Source organism: Sipha flava, unplaced genomic scaffold (genome assembly GCF_003268045.1).
Source record: "Sipha flava isolate LNK unplaced genomic scaffold, YSA_version1 111_pilon_pilon, whole genome shotgun sequence".
Taxonomy (NCBI): Eukaryota; Metazoa; Arthropoda; class Insecta; order Hemiptera; family Aphididae; genus Sipha; species Sipha flava.
Genome location: NW_020271729.1, coordinates 316,400 through 334,126, shown reverse-complemented (window position 1 = coordinate 334,126; position 17,727 = coordinate 316,400). Strand labels below are relative to the sequence as shown.

The following is a 17,727-nucleotide window of genomic DNA, read 5'->3' as shown; positions in this document are numbered from 1 at the left end:
AAACCATTTTAAAATATAGATAAATACAGATAATTAACAACAAAAATGAGCTATTTGTTTATAAAAAAAATATATAAAATAGGTACCATATCCATCAATGACTATTGACGATAATTTATTATAATTATTAATATATATCGCACATCCATATCAAAACAGTAACAACTCAAAAAGTTGGTTTTTTTAGTTAAACATACATTCGGATTCTACAAACGAAATTACATAAATCAACAAAACAAGTTTACCTTTATCTTTAATATTCTCCGTCAGATGGCAATGTAAGTAAATTTATTTGAATGAATAATACCAAGGTACCACCAACAAAACCAACATTCCTGAAAAAAGCGTTTTTTTGAGTTGTTACTGTTTTGATATAGGTGTGCGATATAATAATACCATGCTTTGTAAAATAGATAGCTTAGTCTCAATGGGAGGGGGGGTAATGCCCTCTTAGCCACCCCTTTAAACCCGCCCGTGTGTGTGCGTAGGGAATGTACAAAATCGAGACGAGTGGAGATTTAGGACAAGGATGGCCGACCACAAATAGTTGGGAAAAAATGGAAAGAGAAGAAGAAAGAAGAATACCAAAAACTGTGGAAAAATTCCACAAATAACATCCTCAATGTACTAACTAGAAAAAAATCGCTATCAGGATAAACAGCATGTTGATAAGCGGAGCAACTTTTCCAGACAAAATGTTTTTAACAGACTCAACTTACATAAAATTAAGAAACCCATCGTGATAATTATTTTGATCCGCTAAGAACATGAAATATTTTAAACATATATAATCAATAATTTTACGTTGACAAATGTGATCACACTTATTAAGGCAAACCTATCAAAGCATCACTTTATTTTTATATTGCAGCCACGAGCAGCATATGGAATGCACTATCTGATTTAATGTAATCGGTGTTTTTATTATCAATTTTGTTTGACACCTTATCAATGTTCCTTGAAATAGAATGTTATGATGAACTGTGAATTATCACTAAAATTTGTTATTCTTATTAAAAAAAATACGAGTGTTAATATTTTTAAACATTTTCTGATCATTTGATAATGTTTTCAATAATAATATAGCTATTGTTATGAAAACCTAACAATTTAAAATAATAGTGAATTTTTTAATGGAATTTATAAATAATGATTTTATTCACAGTAAAATATTTGTTAACTTTTTTGTTAATAATTTTTGGAACTCAATCTGTATTTTGTGACAAACCAGTTTGCTCAGAAAATAATGACGCCAATAAACAGTGAGACAGTTTAAAAGTGAAAATAGTTTCCATATTTAATATTCATATTACGTACATGTTATACATAGATTTATATTCATAAGTACCTTGGATGGAAAACTAACAGCATTGAATATGGCTAATGGCGGTAAAGAGGCTTGGGAAATAACAACTGAACCTGGAGCTTTATTATCTTCTAGTATTGATCAACTAGAGGTATAAGAAAATAGATCAATTAAAAAGCTAAGATTATTAATTGTATATTTTAATATCTTAAACACTAAGGGGTTCTGCAGTAGAAAAATATAGTGATATATTAATAAATAAATCATAAACTATCGTTCTTCTTATGTATACAATTTTAATTTTAAGTTATCAAACCATGGTCATTGGATACGTATGATTCCATCATTAAGTGGTAGCTTATACAAATTTGATGGTGAAAATCTTGATCGTATACCATTTACGGTTGATTCTTTATTGAAATCTTCTTTTCGGTATAATGATGATTTAATAATATCAGGTATGATTCAAATTAATTAAATATCAAAAGCAATCAATTTAGTTAGAAATATATATTTAATTTTATAGGTGGAAAGATAAGTCGAACTTACGGTTTGGATATGAGTACTGGACAATTGTTGTATGAATGTGACATGGCCCATTGTAATAATATTACTAGTAATAGCTTCACAAGCATGGATGGAAATATATTAATTTTACAGAGACAAACTCAAACTGTACGGGCATCAACACCTCGAAGTGGAGTTGAAAGGTTATTTTTCAAATTACAATATTATATTTCAAGTTAATATATCTCATGTTAAGCTTGCTACATGGCAGAGTGATTGATTGTTCCCTAGTCTGTAAACTCAGATTAAGCCTCTTAATCACTAGTACTATGATGAGTGATCATCCTAGTATTTATTGATTTAAGCATTCCTTTACACTTAACATGTAATTGTGTTCAGATTAAATAGACTAAGGTACTGAAATATCTTTAAAAAAATCAAATAAAAAATGTAGTAATTAAATATTTAATATCATATTTTATTCGATATACACTTTTTAAATGTTAAAATAATAAAAGAAAAATTGTTTAATCTCTATCAACACTACCAAAATAGACAATGTGTTACTACAGATATTCCCATTATATAATATTTTTAAACTATTATTATGTACCTAAATATAATATAAAATAAATGAGGATAATTTTTATTATAAATATATTAATTTTAAATTTATCTATGTATAGATAAATGGAAATGGAAATTCCACTGTAATTACATAATTATAATAAAAAAATAATCAAAATGCAACATTATTCTTGCAATTTCACTATTGATATTCAATTTGATAGTTGCAATGAAATGACATTTTATATATATTTGACAATTTATAAATCATACTGCAATTACTATTATTATTTTTTTTTTTTTTAATTAATGAACCAATATACAACTGAATTATTTAAATTTCTATTACCACATATTACAACATATTATTTTATAAAAATGGAATATTATCAATAACTTAGTTGTTACTTATTAGATAAACTTTTAATCAAGAAAATATATTGTATACATTTTTAGCATTATTTTTAATTTTTTCAGGTGGAACTTTAGTGTTGGTTTACATGATCTTAAAGTTATTACGAATTTGAATAATAATTGTTACACTACAAATCCTAGTGTAAAACTTGATTTTAAGATAAATATTCCTAAAGGAGTTGTAACAGCAGTATTAAATGACCAGCCTCAACAAGTGGTCTGGACTCATAAAGTAATGAATATTAATAAAATGTTAAATTCTTTTAAAATCAATTTCTATTAATAAAAAATTGTTTCTAGTCCAAGTCCCCCATTGTAAATGTTTGGAAATATGAACATGGAAAAATTAAATCAATAGATTTATTTCAAAATAATCATAACATGGACGATATAAATCCTTTAGTTTATCTTGGAATGCATCAAAAACAAGTAAAATTAAATTAAAATAAAATAATCAATATCATAATTATATAAAAATATTAGTATCAATATGAATTTGAAGTATTGTTTACAAACTTAATATTAATCTATAATTAATGTATTATAATTTTCAATTTATTAATATGTTTGTTCCTAATATGTTGTAAATATTTAACATATAAATAATTAATTATTTTTTATAGCTATATATTCAAGAAAGTGATAGAGTGCTTGCAATTAATCCAACCTCCTATCAAGAATCACTTCTTCTTGAAGAGGATGAAGAAGATAGATCTAGAATTCCTTGGAAACCAATACCTGTTTTTAGTAAGTATTTATATATATTTAATACTATGTATAATTTTTCTACTTAAATGATTCAGAAGAGAAAAAATGTCTTACGCTTTAAAGTAAGATAGTATATTAATATTTGGACTTCAATGCAATTTAGTTCCCAAGATATTTTTGTTAATTTCTTTTTATGTGTGTGTTTTTATATGCATAAAATATAGTACTATAAAAAGGTAAGTTGAATTGCCTTAAAAAGTTATGGTTAACAAATTTTTAAATACTCTAAAATTAATAATTTTTTTTTTTTTAATGTGAACTTTTTTATGCTTGAAATTAGGTAGATTTAAAAATTTCGCTTCGTACTTACTTATTATGGTATAACCCTATCTTAGTACAGCCGAGGTGGTTTTTCATAACAAATCAAGTTATTATCGATTTGGTTGAAATCACACAGTGAAATATTTGAATAAAAATTGCTAAAAATACATCGGGAACCAAACAGCATTCTTTCTAAATTTTGTTTTTTTTTCAAATTAATATTTTCTAAAACCTTCAGTAGAGTTAAAAATAGCCTCCATATTATAAATTTTACTCATTAAAAATTGAGATTCATATGGAAGATATAATATATTATAACATGACAGATTTATTTCACTCTTGTTCTATATATATATATATATATATATATATATATATATATATTTGAATCATATCAGTCCAGTCTAATTTAATATTTTATTTATTTTTTAGATTAGTTCAGTATATAATAATTATATAATGAGCTAGTATTTTCCAAATTAAAATATTTACTATTTTCACTGGCATAGTTTAATCCTAAAGGTATGCCTAGGGGGCAGTTCGGGTATTCAACCCCCCCCCCCCACCCATATTTATCTGCAAAATTTTAACAAATTAATAAAAAAGTATTGCCTTATATTTTTATACTGTTTAAGTTTAATATCATAAAAATTTGCCAGAGTTATTTATATAATCCATTGTCAATCTATCTAGTACTATACAATTAATTGTTCCCAAAATTATTATCTTGTAAAATAAATACAATTAAAATATGTGATCATAAAAATATTTAACCTCCACAAAAAAAAAATGTAAGCACGCCCTTATTCAATCTTGTCTAATTTAATAAATTAGTCTGATCTTTAATAATAATATTTTGTCCTTTAAATTTGGAAAATTATTATTATTTATTAAAAATTATTACTAGGTACTTTTTATTAAAATAAAATGTTTATTTTGCATATTTTTATTCCAAATGGAATCTTTCAACTATGTAATATAGATTGTATTTCTTAGAATATGATTGTCTCTTTTATCACTTGTTACCTCTTAGTAATTATTAATGTTTACTATTAAAAGGTTGTCTGCTCTTAGCTAGTCTTATCAAGGTTTTATAAAAATAATAACTTTTTTCCAATTAATACGTGAATGATCCAGGTTAGACGTTTAAAATATTTATATAATTTAAGTGGAGCTGGTTTGAATAAAACACTAATTTATTATTTACCACTTTATATTTTCTGACATTTTATGTTTTAAGATTTAACCCTTTATAGTTATATCTTAAAAATATTTATCAATTATTTCTTATTATTTAATTTTTTTTATATTAAAGATCAATTAATTTCAAAAAGTTCTTCAGCTGTGCAAACCACTGATGATGTTTCTAAAACAACAGCTATATCTGTATTGTATGCATCAGAATACATCAATGGTAATATATTTAATTTATTTAAAATTAATGTAGTTAATAAAATTGTATTTTAACAGGTAATGGCTATTATCTTAATGGTCCTAAACAATCAAAAAAATTAACTAACGAAAAGAAAAAGAAAAGTTCTTATATAGAAAACGAAACAGAACATAATCATAAAAATATTATTAAATATGAAGAAGAGCTTGATATGCCGGTTGAAATTATTATTGTTTCTTTGTGGTATTGGTGGAAAGAAGTGCTATTCATTAGTGTTATAACTGCTATTTTAATTAATTTATTTATTCCATCTCGTTTAGCTCGAATTATTACTTTCCTTCATAAACGTTCAGTAAGTTGAGTTTTTCTAAAATATATTAGTCTTTTCTATTATTATATATTAGTAAATCATATAATTTATAACTAGAAAAAATATGAAGATAATGAAAATACTGAAAAGCTAATTGAAAACAATATTGATACTTATAAAGACTCGGGTGTAAATTTATCAACAGACATTACTGTTCAAAAACAAGTACATCCAACAGTTGAGTTTAAATCACGATATTTACAAGATTTTGAACCAATTCATTGCTTGGGAAAAGGAGGTTTTGGAATTGTGTTTGAAGCCCGAAATAAAATTGATGACTGTCACTATGCTATAAAAAGGATACCTTTACCATCACAGTAAGAATATATTTTCTCTTAAAGAGAAAGTATAACATACTATTCATGAAAAATTTAATTTACATCATTGATTGATCACAAATTATTTTATTTTATTTTTTTATTCACTCCTTCATTAAAATCTATTTGGTATAATTTTTTTTTTTTTTTTAATTATATCTATTAGAGAAGAATCTAGAAATCGTGTGCTTCGTGAAGTTAAAGCATTAGCAAAGTTAGACCATCAACATATTGTACGGTATTTCAACACTTGGCTTGAAGAACCTCCAACTGGATGGCAAGAAAAATATGATAATGATTGGATACAAAAATCTTGGTAAAATAAATTACAATATATTAGTTTTTATACTTTTTGTCACTTTTTTATTGCTCTATGCTTATTATTTTATTCTAGTGTCACTGTTATATTTGAATTAAAAACTAAATACCAAAATTATACCTTACTGAAACCTGACCAATATATTTTAGTATCCCTAGAACATTGATCAGTATTCCATTTCCTAAAATCAACTCCCAAATTTTTATATTATTTATTTATGAATTAGAATATTTGAGTTCTATGGTAAATCAAAGTCTTTATTTATTTTAGTTTTTTATGAGTCAAGCTTTTAACAATAAAAATTAAACTAATTGATGTTTAATAAATAAAAAAATTTAAATTGTATTTTTTTTTTCCAGTGATGAGGATATAAGTAATAGTAATATAACTTCAGGAGAAATAAAGATTAAGAATAATTTTCTTGGGCCCATCAAACAGCATATTCGAGCTAAAAGCTTATCTACTATGATAACATTTCCAGAAAACAGTGAAGAATTATCTGATATTTTAAATAACCCTCAAGCATTACGATCTCAGTGTAACGATTTGAGTGATTCATCATTTATTGTTTTTGATAATCAAACAAATGACAATAGTAAAAAAGATTATATATTAGATATGAGCACAGATAACTTACCCAAAGGTAATAAAAGACGAAGACATAAATCAGAATGTGACACAACAAGTAATACTCATGGTGATAGGAGACCAAATAGACATTACTTATACATACAAATGCAACTTTGTCATCAGAATAGCTTAAGAGAATGGCTAAAAGATAATACTGAAAATAGGAATATGAAGTATATCTTAGGTATTTTTACACAAATTGTTCAAGCTGTAGAATATGTTCATTTACAAGGATTAATACATAGAGATTTAAAAGTATGATTTATAATTTATTAAAATTTAAGACATAAATTATTCTAAGTTATAAATAAAAAGATATACATATTTTTTAAATGGTTATAATTTAGTTTTAAATAAACCAATTAATTGTATAATCTATTTATTTTTTTCTATTATTATATTTGACTACAATGAACTTTAATTTAAAATTTAAAAATTTGTTGATAATTACAATTTAAAATCATTAATAGCTAATTTTTTTAGAATCCAGGCAGTCTATTCAATAAAATGAATTAATATTATATGGCATTTTATTATATTAAAAACTTAGTACAAGCATAGTAAAAAACATGATATTTGCAATTTTACTAATAATTTTAAACTTTTCACTTTAAACTATTTCTATCCACTATTTAATATGCAATTTATTTTATTTTTAGCCTTCAAACATATTTTTTTCATTAGATGGTCAAATCAAAATTGGTGATTTTGGTTTAGTGACAGAAATGATAGAATCTGATGAAGGTATGAATACAAATGATGGTAAAAAAAAGTGGTTAAACGAACAACATACTGATCGAGTGGGTACACAATTATATATGAGTCCTGAACAGGTAATAATGATTAAACTGATATTTTAAAATATACCTATAATACATAAAAAAAAAAAAAAAATAGATTTCAGGAATGTCTTATAACTATAAAGTAGATATTTATTCTCTTGGAGTTATATTTTTTGAATTGCTCAATCCTTTCACCACCGAAATGGAAAGGTATCAAACGTTAACTAGACTTAGAAATAACATATTTCCCTCTCAATTTTCAAAAAAATTTAAAAATGAAGTAAAGTATTTTTATATGAGTATGAAAATATTTATTTATTGAAAATATTTATAATTTTCCAGTATCATTTATTGAGTTTAATGTTATCTCCTAATCCAAATGCTCGCCCAACTACATTTGGAATTAGAGCAAGACCACCACTATGTGATGAAGATTCAAATTATGACCCTACATTAATTGATGAGACTTGTCATTTTCAATTACATAACAGAAAAAGGCTGATATCAAATAATTTGACTCCACAACATAAATAGTAGTTAGTTAGTAAATTTTAAATAATAATGTATTTATATTATATTTATGTATAATACTTAAGTCCTATATTAAATGTTAAGTATTAATTACAATTAATTGTTTAACAATAAAATGTATTCAACTCAAATTTAATTATGTATATTATTATAAAAATAATTGTTAAAAACAACTATAGATACTATACAAATTAATTATTAAGTATCATTATTAATTTATAAAAGACATTATTATATTATGTGATATTTTAAATATAATATAATTTTTATTATTTTAGATTTTTTTTTAATATTTTTATGTATCATTAATTAATGAATAACTGTAAAAACAATGTTTTTACACCATGTTATGTTTTTTTCCTTTAGTAAACATGTAAAGAAATAAATTTGGTAACTTATAACTTACAAGTAATTGTACCTACCATTGCATGATTAAAAAATTTTAAAGAAATATTTTTAAAAAATAATGATATGCACCCAAGAACCAATTAATGTAATTGTTACAATATTATTATCAAAGCATTCATAAAATGTAAAAATATTATACAATTATAATTATATAATACTTTCAGTGTAATAATATTAGATGGCTAAGTACTTAAAATTACAAAATTCAAAAAAAAATGAACATACTATAATATATTGTATTAATATTCGGTGACATTATGGTAAACTAATACAAATATATTAACTATAGTCTGTTTAAAAGCACTCTAATACTAAGAACAGTAAAATAATTTTTATAATTACAATATTTTTTTATTAGATATCATTAGTTTTCATACATTCTTAATGAATCTCTTACTTTGTTATTATATTGATATAGTATTGCTTTATATTTAAAAATCTCAGCAAAGTTCGATTACATTAATATTTTACACAAACGTTTAACTACCTAAAATGTTAACTTGACATTTTCACAAGAGCTGTTGAAAATTAAAAAAAAATAAATATATTATTTTTGTGTAGCACTTGGTTCAAATGTTGCTGAAAGAAAAATAAACACAACTTGAATATGTTTACATCAGATGTTAAGTTTACTGTATAAAAGAAAGAAATGATTAAATTCTGAAATCGATAAATTATCTTACCCCTAGTATAGTATCAAAATAAGAGCAGTGTACAAAAACTGTACAGTATAGTGTAGTTGCAGTGATTATTTATTAGCAATCACGAACTATGATTATAATTGATAGTTCGTGTTAGCAATAATATATTTTTAACTAAATTCTTAACTCTTCCCGCCATTTTCTCAATGAGTTGCATTAATGAATATAAATGTAAAAGCAGCTGTTTCTTTATCACGTGACGTGTTTTCTTTAACCTTATCACAAACTCCAAGTGCACTTGAAAAAAAAAATTATAAAAAAATAAAAAAATTGTGTGGAAGTGCTTATGAAAATTAATTGAAGATTCATTTAATTTACCACAAAAGTAAGTTTTTACATTATTTTACTCTAATTTACACTCGAATAATTTAAATAGAACTAGTTGCTTACCTTATTGAAAAAAGACGATTAACAAATACCATATAAACCAGTTATGAATTGAACATTTCCTTGTGTCATGATAAAATATTTGTTCTGATTGGCTATTGTCCAAAAATCCTATTTCCAGCATATCCAGAGTTATAATAATAGATTGTGCTGGATCAAATTCAAATTTTCTGGGCGCTCATTGTCCTTGTCTTTTTATTATATTTTATTAAAAAAATCCTTTGTTTTTATTTATTTATCATTAGTTTTAAGTGATTTCATCAAGGTAAGATATTTTTCCATGCCTAATGGATGAACAAAAACCACCTTCAGTTACTGATTTTATTTGTTTAAAATAATTTCACAACAGAATATATCACTTATTACAATTATAAAAGTATTATGTTTTAATTTTATTGCTATAATATCAAATAGTTATCTAATTAAGTTAAATAATTTTGTTTACTCATTTAGTACTCACTTACTCAGTTTTGTAATTATTTAAATTTTTTTTTTTTTTATACTATCTTAGGAAAAAATATAAAATTAATCTAATGATTTTGTGTATCATAATTTACTAAATATATACTATATATAAATATATATTTACTATATATATTAATATTTATAATAAATAAAAAAAATAATTGTTAAATAAAACAAAGAACCATTTATAACAACTAATAAAATCTATTAAAACTAGTTAATAGTCTATATAGGTAAAATAAAGTATATAGATTATTATATTTGAAAATAATTTGTCTGTTATCAAAATGGTATAAAGTATATTATAATTATTATATGAGTCTGTCTATTGTATACAATTGATAGTTAAGTTATGATTTTCTATTTGAAAATTCAATACTACACTATTTAAAAATTAGGCCAGTAAAAGATATTATTATTGAAAATATTCAATTTAAAATTATAACATAATTAAATTTGAGTATTATTTAATAAAATTTTGAGATATTGTTGTACTGCTAAACATAATATGTTTAAAAATCTGTATTCTAAATGTTGTCAACGCATACTAATCTATAATTTTCACATTTTCAAATAGACTAATTTTTTTAGTAACCTGTGATTTTACAGTTAATAAATCATGTTAGAAAAATTAGTATCTTATTATAAATAGGTATTATAAAAATACCTAAACCTAGAATTAGACACATTCATAAATGCATTACTAGAATTACAATGTATAGTATAGATTTTTTTTTTTTAATTTAAATTGTATAGTTAATAGTTTAGTTTCTTGTTTTTTTATCTTAAACTATCAATTTCAAAATTAATTTTTATAAATTTGTATAATACTTACTATTATAGTATTATAATTTACTAAAAATATATATACCATACTATGTTTAGGTAGAAAATAGTTTTTAATATAATTGCTTTATATTTATTGTTATATAATTAAATAATATTTAAAAATAAATAAATAAATTGAAAATGTAACATTATGTACAAGTATACACAAGTGTATATTATTGATTTAATTCTGAACCACGTACATTTATTTGAAGCTTGAATCAATATAATATTCTTGCATATTTGTCTATAGTACATTTAAAAATTATCTATTTGATGCTTAAATCTAAAAATGTATATTATTGCAATTGCGATCAAACTTATAGGTTTGAGATAATATTTTAGATAGGAATTGAATTGAATAAATTAATGATTTATATCAAGAAATTAACTTGCTACTGTAAAAAAATGTTTGCTTTGGAAACCAACCAAAATTATAAATTAGTTATATTGTTATATGTACTCGATCACTATTGTTAATATTATATTATTTTATTTGAGTAAATTTAATTAATGAATTTAAATTGAATTAATATATTTTCCTTTTACATTATCTAAAATTAAAAAAAAAATTTCAGCTCTGTAAAAATCCACACTCACAGAATGAGTACAGAAGAGTCACAACAGTTCTGTCTTAGATGGCATAATTATCAAAGCTCACTTATGTCAACTCTGCCTCAGCTTTTAAATCATGATGATCTGACAGATGTTACATTATGCGCTGGTTTGAGAACACTTAAAGCACATCGTGTTGTTCTATCTGCGTGTAGTGATTATTTCAAACAATTATTCAAAGCACTCACAAAAGTAAGATATAATATTATTTTATATTTAAATTTTTAACCACATTTTAATCACTCAACAATTTAAAAGCAAAAAATGTCTGATAATTAATCTTAAATTGCCCTATTCTAAGGCTTGAAAATATTTTTAAATAACTATAAATATTTAATAAGTATTTATAATTCATTTTATTTTTTTTTTTTTTTTTATTTGAACTTATAATATTTTGTAAATCAATATATTTAGAAGGTATGGTATTAAAACAGCCTTTAATAAAGGTTAGAATTAGAATTTATCTGGACCATCTGCTTAATATTTTAAAGTCTTCAATAAAATCTTAATATTGTTTTATTTATTTATTTATTTAGCACACAGCCTATACAGAAAGCTTATACAATTTTATCATTATATTTATAATTGATGATATTTATTTTTTAATTCAAACATATTAATAATGTATTAAAATAAAAGATATATATTTTCTACATTTGTAAATACAAACAATTTCAAAACAAATTCTTATTTCTAAACTGGTCTTTCAGTCTTTGTTGAGGTTATTCTTTTAGAAATTATAAATATTCAACAATATAACAACTTAAGTTCATCAACATCATAATTTTTAATTTTTTTCTTTATTATAAAATAGTTATTAAGTATCTAATATTTGTTTTTAGTTGGAGTATAATTATTAAAACCGTAGATATCACACACAGTAAATCTTGTAGCACTTTATATACCTAATTACCTAATTGTTTAAAATATTTTTTAAACAATTAGTTTAAAATATTTTGTTTATTTTTCCTTAGATAACCAATATTTAACTAAATTAATTCATGTAAATTTATGTTTCAGGAAAATAATAATTTTTAATTAAAAATCTAGTTGAAAGTTGATTGAATAATTTATACTTTTATTAATTTGTGTAGTATGACACTTAAGTTTTCTATACAAATCATAAGAATTACTTCTATTTTTTTAAGTAAATTAATGGGATAAATTTATTTAAATAAACAAATTATACTTAATTTTTATTTTATGTACATGTTATAGTATGACATAATTAATACTTTTATCTTATAATTATTTTTAAAACTATTAAATTTACCATAGGAATTGGGAGCAAGTCACCATCCAGTCATCGTTTTGCCTGGGGTTGAATTTACTGATCTCTGTGCTCTAGTCACATTTATGTACAGTGGTGAAGTAAATGTTTATGAGCATCAACTTGCTAGTATGCTTTCCATGGCTGACACATTACACATTAAAGGTTTAGCTGAGTTTTCTAATGTAAGTACTTTTTTTTTTTTTTTAAATAATTAAACATATTGCACTTGCTTTATCTGAATTTTAATTAGAAATTTTTTATTATAACTCACTAAACACACTACTATAAATATTAGACCTTTTATTAATTATAAAGGTTCCAAACAAAGTTAGAACAATTAAAAATCAATTAATAATATAAATAATTTATAAAATATTAATTATACTACCTATATGTACTTATTAAAATTTCAAATTTTTCCATTAAATGTATATTCAAATACTCTTTAGCCAGTAAAAATTTTGATTCAGTCAAAAGTAATCCAATAGAGAAATATAATATTCTCCTAAGCTACAAATACCTATTGTACATGGTATTTTTCATAAAAATTTACTATTTTTAAATTTCTATTAATTTACCAATTTAAATTATTCTTACCTTGTATACTAATTTATTGCTTATTACCTATTTTTTTTATGTATACATTGATCACTAAATTAATTATCTATGTAACAAAATATTTGTTTAGGTACCAGGTTATTCATCTGGCAGATTTGAGAAATCGTCCAAGTGGAAAAGACCACGAGTGGAAGAGCCAGAATCTTTCAAAAGAGAAATATCAAGACCCACATTGAGTGAAACTGTAGTTTTTGCTGATTTAGATGTTGCTCAAGATCTAAGTAAGCGTGTTCCAGAAAATGATAGTCAAGACGATACTGTAAACTTAACTACTAATGTTGACCATAAACCGTCCACATCAGAAATAAATGTATCTTATGGTGAAGAAGCTCCAACACCTACAGATTTAGTTCAAGGTATGTCATTTTTATAAATTAATGAATTTTATTAATTTAATCTGTTGATTTTATTAATAAATTCTCTTGGTTTTTTTTTCAATTATCATTTATTTAAATAACTAATGATAATGATCAGTTATTGACTTATCTAACCTTACTCATATACATTTTAATAATTTAGTTTGTATTAAAACTGAAACCATATTAATTACCTTTTTATATTTTATAAAGTACTATAAATTATATTTACATATATTTTTGTATAGTTTTCAATCTGAAATAATTTGGAATACTGAAATGTTTGATATTATATATTGGTTTATAAATTATAAAAATGTTTAGAGTCAGTATAGGATTTTTATATTATTGACTGTATAAAATCTAATATACGAGATACTAAACTTTAATTTTACTATTGAATTACTCTAATTTTTTATCTTTTGTCTTTTCGCTAAAAATAATCTTATGGTCATAAAATATTATTTTGAATGCTCAAAATCAGTTGAGCTACAGAGGGGTGACTTCTATAGGTGAACTGTTCTTATACATTTAAAATCAATATATAGAATATTTTAAAAACTTTTTTTGAGTTACAAAGGTCAAGTGAATCAGCCTCTTGTAGGTACAATTAAGTACAATTAGGTTGGGTCTTTAGGAGTGTCAATTCCCAGGTATATTATTTTTAGCCTTTCCAAAAAGTATAATTTTCAAAGTAAATAAATACAATAAAAATTAATAAAAATGATTTAATCCTAACTTATGACAAAATATTTAATGTAAACTTTTGTATGGTTACCAAGGATATTTTACAACTTTTGAAGAATTATACAAATATGAGAAATCTCTTAAATTTAACTCAATACATTTTAAATTAAACACTAAATTATTATAAAATAAACAGTATTATATTTATATTCTGTATTGAGCTATATATTAATCATAATTCATCAATATCATACTAATTAAAACATTATCAATATTGAAAAATTATTGTTGTGTATCATTAAAATATAGCATATAGTTTACTCGATTATATAATTGTGATATTTTGTGAAAACAGTTTTATTAATATTAGCTTATTAAAATTGAAAATGGTTAAGAATTCAAGAAATCTACATAAATATTTATGGCCTATAAACTTAAAATAGCATTTACAAAAATGAATTGGTAATATAAACTCCATTCATGCAATTATAACTGTATGTAAGTCAAATCTATAAAATATTAAATTTATACTGCTAAATTTTTTTTCCATGTTCAAAGTACATCTAAGACGGAATATTTTTGGTTTTGTGTAATTTTCTATGATTTTGAACTGTTTTCATAAGACAAGAAAATTTCCATATGTCAACTATAGAATTGATTTATGGTTCATAGGTCCAGTAGTACAGGGTTCACAGTCAGATAATGTTAAATCACGAACACCAGTATCCAAGCTATATACAATGTGTTTTATATGTGGTAAACAACTTAGTAATCATTACAACTTGCGCGTTCATATGGAAACCCACCAAAATGCACAATATGCTTGTTCAGTGTGTAGTCATGTTTCTCGATCCAGAGATGCATTGAGAAAACATGTATCTTATCGACATCCACGTCCTAACAATAATAATACTACAACGGATAATTCAACAACAGTGGACTCTTCACACAGTGTTAACAAGCTACCATCAACTTGACCCAAAAAAATATGTAAGATACATTTATTGTTATTATTTAATTTATTGTTGTTACCCTTTAGTTAATTTTTCTTCTAGTTATACCCATATTAATCGTTTACCTGTTATTTTTATTGTGTGAGTGTTCGATTGTTATTGTTTTATTGTTGAAATTTATAGTCTGTTGATGACTTGATAGAAAATGAATATAAGATGGTCCATTTTATGTATAAGCTTCAAAGTTAAAAGTAATTTGATTTTGATGTATTCAATCATTGCACGAATAACACTTACTGGATAGCTAATGTCATTTATTATAAAAAAGAACAGTTTTTAATTAAAAATCAAGTCTTACTAGGAATCTTAATTAGATTTTAAGACACTAATTATCTTTAATTTATTAAAATTATTATAAATCTATATTTATAAAATCATAATATAATTATCTATCTACCCCATTGCAAAATAACATATTTGTTGATTTAAAAATGAATTAAATATTTGTTGCATCAAAGATTTATCTGAATAAAATATAGATACAATGGACTATAGTGAATATTCATCTTTTTCATTTTACCTATAAATTATTTTCTAAAAAAATGTTAATTTATATTTATGTTCAATGTTATTTGTTAATATTATATTATTATATATTATACCTTTTAGATTATAAAATAGATAACCAATGATGTATCAGCCTTAAGTTACCAACATCTAATCCAATATTGTTTAAAAACTATCTTAGCCAATTGATGTAATTTACTTTTAATTTAATTACATTTTTTTTTTTTTTTTTTTTTTTTTTATGAGAAAAGCACTGTAGGCTCATTATAATGTCTCCATAATCATATGGTTTGTTGACGGTATAAACAATAACTTAATTTTTTGTTTTACTTCTGTGATAAATTAATATTATGTAATTTAATACCGACCATTGTAAAAGGTTATCATTGTTAAATTCACTGTGATATGGGCCCGTTAAAAAGTGTTGAATATTATCTATTTTTAGTTTGAAACCATATAAATGGTTATATTGATGTGTGATTCATTTGTTGAAAATTTATTTGCAGTGTATAAAATTATGGAATTAGTGAACTGTGATAATTTTACTCATTTGTCTTTTATGTTCCATGGACCTGCATGACTATTTATTTTATTTTATTTTTGTTTTATCCAAGTGCCTTTTACCATCATTTAGATGCTAGTCATTCAGAATTAGACTTAATAGTGAGAGTAATAGAAGAAAAACATATTGAGTAAATTGTTCTGTTAAATGTACACTTATGGTTCATGTAGAGATGTTGTAGTGATATATGGAGACTAATTTAATAATATTTATAGTATTATATTTATTAATTTATTTGTTATTCAAATACAATTTAATAATTAATATCACTTATTCGTTATATAAATTAAACTTATTAAACAAAACTTAATATTGGACACAAATTTAATGGAAAATGTATTTTATTTCTCAGACAAAATAAATGAATAGACTTATCAAATTCATGCAAGTTAATAATACAAATTATAAACACTTTTATAGTTTTGAAATTCAGTCTTATTTCTTTGTATTTATATACTAAGCAAGCTTTCAAAAATTAAGTTCAATTAGATCTCACTTCTATGATTATATTGTTACTAGAAAACCTATACGTCATATTATATGATATTATAAATTATATTCAATTACATTTTATTAGTTATATTTGATTTATTTAATTACATCTTATTAGTTATATTTGATTTATTTAATTTTATGTTTTTTCCAAAATTGAAATCTTGACATGTAATGGTTATATTTTGTTGTTATGTTGAAAAAGATTATGAGCTGTGATAAATGTGATGTCCAGGTTTCAATAAAATGAATTGTGTGCTTCAATTAGGATTTGGACAAATATATCTCTTTAAAATAATTAAGTGTAAAATGTGCTCAAGCACATTTTACAAATGAAAAATTATTTAGAAATTTGTCCTCTTGCTATGTACTTGATATTAATTAAACGTGACTATATTTTACTGTTAACTAAAATTACATGGTTTCAATTAAAAATGTAATGTTATATAATTAGTCTGTATAGTTTTGATTAGTGAGGCCTTAGTTTAATATATTTTAGACGTACAAAATATAGTGTAACATAATGAAAATGCAATCACAGGGTGGTAATTTAAATTGTTCATTGTTTCGAGGCTATTATATTATTTTGTTAACAGAAATAAACGTTGCCTAATTTTTTGGTTAATTAAATTAAGTTGGGTTTTCTTTGA

The 17,727-nt window shown here is 23.1% G+C and overlaps 2 protein-coding genes and 1 long non-coding RNA gene across 5 annotated transcripts; 2 read left to right on the top strand and 1 right to left on the bottom strand.

Moving 5' to 3' along the window:
• Positions 1-1,127: 1,127 nt before the first annotated feature.
• On the top strand, positions 1,128-8,200 carry LOC112689261 (eukaryotic translation initiation factor 2-alpha kinase). The gene is made up of 15 exons (XM_025562894.1): positions 1,128-1,262; positions 1,331-1,457; positions 1,614-1,764; positions 1,833-2,016; positions 2,858-3,026; positions 3,095-3,223; positions 3,418-3,541; positions 5,139-5,237; positions 5,294-5,568; positions 5,644-5,903; positions 6,070-6,219; positions 6,582-7,107; positions 7,512-7,685; positions 7,750-7,914; positions 7,977-8,200. Exons 1-15 carry the CDS (start codon positions 1,150-1,152, stop codon positions 8,166-8,168), a joined length of 2,838 nt encoding a protein of 945 aa, XP_025418679.1. The 5' UTR covers positions 1,128-1,149; the 3' UTR covers positions 8,169-8,200.
• Positions 8,201-9,020: 820 nt separating this feature from the next.
• On the bottom strand, positions 9,021-9,757 carry LOC112689088. Its single transcript, XR_003149098.1, has 3 exons — positions 9,665-9,757; positions 9,257-9,511; positions 9,021-9,152 (listed from the first exon to the last, which is right to left on the bottom strand). It is a non-coding gene; the product is annotated as an uncharacterized LOC112689088 (long non-coding RNA).
• On the top strand, positions 9,504-15,578 carry LOC112689068 (zinc finger protein 131-like). Of its 3 annotated transcripts, none has more exons than XM_025562576.1 (5): positions 9,504-9,599; positions 11,533-11,761; positions 12,848-13,024; positions 13,531-13,816; positions 15,176-15,480. In XM_025562576.1, the coding sequence occupies exons 2-5, from the start codon at positions 11,558-11,560 to the stop codon at positions 15,478-15,480; spliced, it is 972 nt and encodes a 323-aa protein (XP_025418361.1). In that variant the 5' UTR covers positions 9,504-9,599; positions 11,533-11,557. The 3 variants fall into 3 exon arrangements, with proteins under 3 accessions (XP_025418361.1, XP_025418369.1, XP_025418377.1); XM_025562584.1 differs by lacking the exon at positions 9,504-9,599 and adding an exon at positions 9,845-9,926; XM_025562592.1 differs by lacking the exon at positions 9,504-9,599 and having other exon boundaries at positions 11,558-11,761; positions 15,176-15,578.
• The last annotated feature ends 2,149 nt before the right edge of the window (positions 15,579-17,727 follow it).